Source organism: Pteropus vampyrus, unplaced genomic scaffold (assembly GCF_000151845.1).
Source record: "Pteropus vampyrus isolate Shadow unplaced genomic scaffold, Pvam_2.0 Scaffold459, whole genome shotgun sequence".
Classification (NCBI taxonomy): domain Eukaryota; kingdom Metazoa; phylum Chordata; class Mammalia; order Chiroptera; family Pteropodidae; genus Pteropus; species Pteropus vampyrus.
The window spans coordinates 401,437-409,073 of NW_011889240.1; the positions used below are offsets into that span (position 1 = coordinate 401,437).

A 7,637-nucleotide genomic window follows, 5' to 3' on the forward strand; every position below is an offset into this window, starting at 1 on the left:
TGCTTCTGTGTCCCTGCCCGCCCACAGCCGATCCCACGCATATTTCAGCGCTCGTAGCCAGGAAGGCAGTCCCCAGCGTGTGGCTGTTTGCGGTCCCTGGGTCGGATCGTCACGCCTTTTTTTTTTAACATTTGTTTAGCCAAAGTGTAATTAACATACAACAAAACATACGGATTTTAATTCTTTAGTTTGATGAGTTTGAACTATTGGCAACAGTTGTGAAACCACTACCTGAAATAAAACGGCAGCGGTCCCCAGCCTTTCTGGCACCAGGGGCCAGTGCTCTCACGAGAATCTAAGGCCTGACGATCTCAGGCGGGGCTGAGGCGGTGATGCTGGCGCTGGGGCTGCAAATACAGATGGAGCTTCGCTCCCTCGCCTGCCGCTCACCTCCTGCCGTGCAGCCCGGTTCGTAAGAGGCCACGCACCAGGGGTTGGGGACCCCTTAAGTACAGAACTTGCCATCTTTCCAGAAGGTTCCCCTGATATCCCCTTCGAGTTTACCCCACCGGCACCACCACCAACAGATGGTGGGTGGAACTTCTGAGTAAGCCATTCTGAGGCTCCCGCGGCCTGTCGTTTGCAGTGTTTGGCCCGGGGGGAAACGGTGACAGTTTGACGCACTAGCGGGTGATACTCTCTCTGAGTCAGACCTGAAGCACGTGTGTTCCTTATGTGTTTCTGACCAAGGAGGCAGGTTGGTGTCTCGTTGCATGCTCATGCCCGTGCTGGGTGATTTCAGGTTGCTATGACAGCCCCAAGATCACATGTTAACCTAAAAATCGAGAGTGGCATTAAGAGGCCTCTTCTCGTGCACCCGTGACTCGCCAGTCATGCCAGACAGGACAGATGCCTCTAAAACACCGACAGTGCTCACCACCGCTCCGTCTGAAACTGCACGTCGCCAGCGATGTTAGGAGAGGAGCGAGTAGGGAGGTGGGGACTGAGGTTTCCACCGTGGCCCTGGCTGCGGGTCACCACCCCCAAGGGTTCTCTCCTCTTGTCCCTGAGGCGCGGGCCGACAGTGCCTGGGTGGAGGGCAGCGGGGACCCTGAGTAAGCATCTATCTGCTCCCTCACCTGCAAGGAGTGTGCCGACCCCGAGAACCACAAGGTTCGCCAGAAGCTCAAGGCCAAGGAGTGGGACGAGTTTCTAGCCAAGGGGAAGAGGTTCCGTGTGCTGCAGCCCATGAAGATTGGCTGCGTCTGGGCGGCGGACAGGGACGGCGGCGCCGACCTGAAGGTGCTGCAGCAGTTCACGGCGTGCCTCCTGGAGACGGTGCCCTCCGAGGAGGAGCAGACGCCCAAGGCCTCCAGGAGAGAGAAGAGGGACCAGCACAGTGAGTGCTGGCCTGAGGAAGGGGCGGAAGGGGCGGGCTCCCAGCTGGTCCGAGGCCCCGGCAGTCCAGGGCCACAGGCAGGAGACTTGTTAGGCGAGTGGATTAATAGTTCAGAAGTTCGACCACAAAAGCCAGCGCTCGCGGGGCACCCCGTTCCTTCTCTGATGCCCACAACAGCAGGACGAGGTCGCCCGTGTACTTAGCCCGCTTCACCGGCAGGGACACAGGTCCAGAGTGTCTGGCCCAGGGTCGGTCACATCCCTAGCTCATGCCTCCTCTTCAAAGCTGGGCAGGACCCCTGACTCAGAAAGAGAGCACAGTGGCCACCACTAAGGAAAAACGCGCGTAGAGTTCACCATGACACTATCTGTGCGAATCCACCCTGTGAGGTTCGGGCTTGACAGTCCCTTCTGGAGCAAGTTCTTGTGTCTTAAATCTACCCTTGAAAGGCCACTCGAAGCAGACTGTCCCTCGATCTTGGTGACGGGTTGAGGAAGCATGTGCGGTGTTTCCCCTGTGTCTTGACACCCACCCGTGTCCCCTCCTCTCCCCGCCAGTCTTGGCCCAGCTGCTCCCACTGCTGCACGGGAATGTGAATGGGAGCAAAGTGATCATCCGGGAGTTCCAGGAGTGCTGCCGCCAAGGGCTGCTCAGCAAGGACACTGGCAGTCCGGAGAGCAGCGCCGCCAGCCCCCCCAGCCCTGGCTCTTCCCGCCCGCAGACGCCCACCACCGGCGAGGACACTGCCATCCCCTCCAAGGCCAGGCTCAAGCGAATTATTTCTGAGAACTCAGTGTATGAGAAGAGGCCTGACTTCCGGATGTGCTGGTACGTCCACCCCCACGTGCTGAAGAGCTTTGACCAGGAGCACCTGCCCGTGCCATGCCAGTGGAGTTATGTCACCATGGTGCCCTCGGCCACCAGGGAGGACAGTGGCAGCGTCCCTGCCGCAGGGTCCAGCCAGGGGACGCCCACCTCGCTGAAGAGGAAGTCGGCGGGCAGCATGTGCATCACTCAGTTCATGAAGAAGCGCAGGCACGATGGGCAGGTGAGAGGCGGGGCCCGGGGTGAGGGCAGGGCCCAGGGTGAGGGGCGGGGCATCCAGGGTAAATAGTTTTAGATTCACAGCAAAATTGAGTTAGCAAAATTGAATTAACAAATTTGTCCAGATTGAGAGGAAGGTACAGGGATTTTCCATCTCACTCAGCTCCTGGCCTGCACACACACAGCCTCCCCACTCTCAACATCCTTCATCAGAGTGGTACCCAAGTCACCGCTGATGAACCTGCGCTGACACATCATTATCTCCCGAAGTCCACAGTTGCTGCTAGGGTTCGCTCTTGGCCTTGCACGTTCTGTGGGTTTGAGCCAATGTGTAATGACACGTGTCCACCATTGCAGCACCACGCAGAGTAGTGTCACTGCCATAAAAGTCTTCCGTGCTCCGCCTGGTCATCCGTCCCTCCCCCAGCCCCTGGCACCCAGTGACCCTTTGCCACCTGTGCAGTTTCGGCTTTTCCGGAGTGTCGCACTGCGGCAACCCCACGGCGTGCGGGCTTCAGACCGGCCTCTCACGCTCAATCGTGTGCATTTGAGTTTCCTCTGTCTTCGTGGCTTCGTCGCCGCTCGGTTTCGGGCCCTCACGTGAGACTGGCCTCTAGCCGTTAGGTTTTGGCGGAGTGGTAAGAGCTGGCTTTCCTGCTCTCGGGCGGTGCCCCCTTCAGGAGGCGGTGCTGGGGGCGGTGCGCCTGTGCCAGGTGGGACAGAGAAGTGGTAGTAGGTGTTCACCCCGCACTCCCTGCTCCCGCCCACTGCCCCTCTGCGGGAGTTACTGTGCGGCTTAGGGCGCAGAGGCAAGAGAAGATGCTCCTGGAACATGTCTGGCCTTCGTAAACCTTCCACTCTCAGAGCCACAAGGACCGGCAGAGCGGTTCAGTGTCAGCTGTTCCTGTCACTTCCCAGAGCCGCTGTCCGTGCAGGCCTGGGTGCGCAGCTATGCCTGCCTGTGGATGCAGCTCGGTGCCATGGGGTGCCCCTGGGTCAGGAGACAGGGCAACCCACGAACACTTCCTTCCCTGGGCCTCGTCCAAAATGATGGCTTCATTAGATTCGTTAGGTGTTTGAGCCACAGAAGCTTTCGTGGTCGATCTCATTGTTAGCCCGTCTCACAAGGAACCTGCATGTGGCTATCCTGGTTGAAACCGGCTGGGGACCCCGATTTGAAAATGGCTGGTGCTGGAGGACCCTCAGGCAGTTTTTGTGGGCCTCTGCCCTGTCAGCCCTCCCTCAGGGCACCCCTGTGCCCGCTATCTGTCTTGTCGGGTTGGTGTGGAGTCCCGCACAGTCTCCTGTGGGGTCATAGCTGCGTTCCCGCATCCATTCCCCTCGTCCCCATTTGTGTTCGTAACCGGTGTTTCTCTGTGTGGGGCCGCGGTTCTGCCCGTCACACCAGGTCTCCTCACACACCAGGCACGGTGCTAGCACCTTGTGTGAATCCCTGTGCTTTATTGGTATGAGATGTCTCGTTTTCTAATTGAGCCTCCAGGAAAGAAAATGCAACAGGTCAGGCCGAGTGCACCCTCCTGGGTGACAGAAAGTGTGTGCCTGGGAGTCGGTAAAGCGGGTTTCATCCGAGATACACACGGTCACGTGGCCTCCGTTCCCTGATGCAGAAGCAGCGCCCAGGGAGGGGGTCAGAGCTGTCAGATCTGGGTGTGCCGGCTCTGCGAGCCTGATGTCAGCGGGTCGGAAGGGCGACAGTCTGCATTTCAGAGCCCCTGCTCAGGGGGTCCTGTGGGAAGGGGCCGGGACCGCAGCGTGGGCCAGTGCAGTGGGCGCCACCTCCTTGGGGTGTCCTGGGAGCGGCCCGTGGGCAGTCAGCTTCACACTGCTCTTCCGATCGCTCCCTGCTAAACAAACAGCACGGGGTCCTGAGGATCGTCCAGCCGAAGGTGACAGAGGCCCTGTGTTGTGGCGTAAACACACAGGCCTTTGTCTCCAGCAAGAAGGCCTGAGCTCGTGTGACGTCCTAGTCCAGCGGCTGAGTCCTCTCCCACTCCCTCCTTCCTTAGCCGGTGGCCTGGCCAGCAGGGTGAGTGAGGGTGGCTGAGCCCTCCCTGGGGAGACGGCCTGTTCAGCTGGAAGGGGATACCCCAGCTGACTTCCACCTGTATCTTTCTGGCCAAAACGCTTTGGCACAGCCACCGTGAGCTTCAGGAGAGGCTGAGAAATGAGACCTGACCACCCTCTGCCCCCCAACGAAATTCCAGTTCTGTCTTGGGAGGGAGGGAATGCACGGGCAGGCCTGGAGCAGGCCTGCTACTGCACGCCACCCACACACAGTGGTGACTCGGCTACAACTAGGAGCATGTGGAATGCTTCCCCCTACATCTTGGCAAAGTCGTTGGTATTTCTGCACCCCCGGGGGAAGTTGTAGCTCAACTATAAACGAATAAGTGCTTTAGAGTGAGTCAGGCTTTGTTAGTTTTGAGAATTTTAAAATCATTTAGAGTTCAAAATCGTAAAATCTTCTGGGTGTTACCTAGTGAGATGAACAGGTCGAGGTGGAGCTCCTACTCCCCCACCAAGTATCTGTGGCCCCAGGGTGACTCAGTTTTATTTTAAAATGGAGACAGACTGAGTCTTATTTTTAAATGGGGACAGGTTCTGTTACCCCTTTCCAGTCAAATATATTCTGTGATCAAAACGAAACTAAAAGAACAGCGTGTCGCACAGCCGTGATTCTGCGGTGCCAGATGTCTTCTGCTCTGCTGCGTGCCTCACACATCCTCCCTTCTCCGTCTCTGCATCCACCGCCTGCAGCAGTGACGGCGCGATGACAAGCGTTCCTGTCACGACAGGCTGCCTGCCGCCCAGCACGGCGGGACTCGGGGTGTCCGAAATTCCCGCTGTGGAATGTTTTATAGCCTGTCCTGTGCCTGGAAGGTTATGGATGGTGGTTCCTCTGCACTGCGTTTCCTGTTGCGGAGGCAGTGACCGGGGGAGGACGTAAAGAGATCTGTCTGTTCTGTTGGCATCATAGACCCAAACAAACATCCCCCAAATTCTCGTAAGCCAGAGCTGGGCTCTCTGCTCTTCTCGGCCAGTCGATTCTTTGAGAACAGATGGTTGGAAATTGCCCTCAGCACCCCACAGTGGCGACTGCTGCTTTTGGTCTGGGGACTGTTCCTGTCTCAGTGATGCTCCACCCGCCGAGGAGTCTGGGCCTAAAGCGTATACACCAGGGACTGATGGGCCCGTGAACTTGAGCCCAGTCTGCCGACCAGCGCAGGCACCCAGTGTGCAAACTGGACAGTCTTACTGCTCTGTCGTCCCTTTTCCAGGCGAACAGAGATTTTTGTATCAGAGGAATTTCAAAGTGTTTTAAGAAGTAGCCTCCCCGTTGAAATAAGCCCATCCCCGCCTCCTGTGCTGGTTCCCTTTGTTCACTTACAGAGTGTGAGCACCATGCGCATGGCTGATGTTTAATCAGTTGTCTTTCTGTCCCCTTCCACATTGTCTTTCTGTCCCCTCTGCCTAATGCCAGTGACAACGGCCCAAGAACCTTGTTAGAAATTCTACTCATAGTAGAGGCCTTCTGTCCCTGCTCCGTCCCTCCTGACCTCTGTCCACAGTTGCCCAGATAGTATCCTCACTGGCAAAACTGGTCTAAGCACAAATCGAGGGCTGGCAAGCCTCAGGCAGAGGAGACAGAGAAAGCACTGACCGACTTTTATTTCAGATAATAAACTCAGAAAGTACGTGCTTTATCCATATCTCTTTCAAAGCAAACCAGAAGCCCACAATTGTTTCTAATTCAAAAAGGTTCACCAGTTATTTTTGGAATAAGGTAAACATGATGGTGGTCATTTTCAGAGATCTGAATTTAGTTCTTTGGCGAGAACTCCCCAAGGTTTCCTTTGCTCGTTGGCCAATCAGACAGACGCCTCCGGTTTGTTGCTAAAACTGGTAGAGGACGTCGAGAGTGTGGACGCACACTGGCCGGCCCCCTTGCTGACAGCCTGCGCCCCCTTGTCTGTCAGGTAGGAGCTGGGGACCTGGATGGCTTCCAGGCAGACACGGAGGAAGAGGAGGAAGAGGATGGTGACTGTGTGATGATGGACATCTCGGGTGTTGCGGGTGAGAATGGCCCCAGACCCTCATGCAGACCGGCCGCAGCAGGGGGAGGGGCGTGCGCCCTCTCGTGCATAGTGGGGGTTGGGCTAAAAGGCTCCGAAAGGCACTGGGCGGGGTGGGCGGTTGGTTCCGGTCCAGGCCCTCGAGGATCTGACTTGGTCTGAAAGCTACATTTACGAAACCAAAGGACCAAAGGTTGGTTGCTGCCAAGGTGGAGGGTGGACGGGTGGAATCAGGGAGGCGGGCAGGGGCCCGGCGCCGGTGAGGGCGCAGCCTCAGCCGACCTTCTCCAGGGACGAGGTGGGCAGCCCAAGGTCCGGCGGTTCTCAGCGGAGCCACCTGGCCTCCGTGCCCGTTTCCTCACCTTTCTCACAGGGCCTTCTCCCTTCCTGGGGGGTTAGCAAGGCAGGCTGAGATTTGGCTCTTCCGGTGAGTGAGCTGAGGGGACAGGGTCTGGCTGAGGGCCACGAGGAAGTACATCTGTCTAGAAAAGGGACGGGTGTGGGTGCTACAGCCGTGCCCCTCTAACCACAGTCACATGGGGGTCCCACCCCGAGAAGGCTCCCAGAGCAGTTTCAGGCCCCAGTGACGTGGGTGCAGCTGGCTAAAGCGCCCCCTCTCACCTTGCAGAGGTCCAGGACCCGTGCGAAACCACTGCCGGAGCTGGGGGGCCGGTGGGAATGGACACCAGTGAGAGCCCCGCGCCCTCCAGCTCGCTCAGCCCCTCCTGAGCGCCCCGACTGGCTGGTGTACGTAGAATGGTTAGGGTTTTCTCAGATCCCTCAGATACTTGAACGTCCTTTGATTCCTGTGTAAAGAGCACTTTTGTCCTGCTTTGCATTCCCCCCAGAGGGTCGGAAAGTATATAGGATGCTTGATTCATTCATTTTGATATTTGTAAAAATTTCCCCCCAAAAGCTGCATATTAATCTGCCCTGTAATAAAGCATTACCGCGGCGTGCTGGCCTGCACGGGGCAGGGCGTGCCCTGCAGACCCCGAGCGGGCGCTGTGAAGAAATGCTGTGAATGAATTGGAGCCCCGTGCTGTGGCGTGGGGCCAGGACCTGATATGGATGTGTATAAACTTATCGCCTGCTCCTCACCTGGTGTGTCTCATCTTTTTAACACCGTTTCTGTGGGCTGGCGGGTGTGTGCCTTCACC

At 57.4% G+C, this 7,637-nt stretch overlaps 1 protein-coding gene across 1 annotated transcript in view; it reads left to right on the plus strand.

The window, feature by feature from the left end:
• Positions 1–7,577, plus strand: part of CHAF1A (chromatin assembly factor 1 subunit A) — a 50,420-nt gene extending 42,843 nt beyond the window's left edge. The window contains exons 13-16 of the mRNA XM_011381918.2: positions 1,087–1,339; positions 1,897–2,387; positions 6,382–6,478; positions 7,106–7,577. Of these exons, the coding sequence (XP_011380220.1) occupies positions 1,087–1,339; positions 1,897–2,387; positions 6,382–6,478; positions 7,106–7,206 (942 nt within the window). The 3' untranslated portion in view covers positions 7,207–7,577. The remainder of the gene's footprint in view (positions 1–1,086; positions 1,340–1,896; positions 2,388–6,381; positions 6,479–7,105) is intronic.
• The last annotated feature ends 60 nt before the right edge of the window (positions 7,578–7,637 follow it).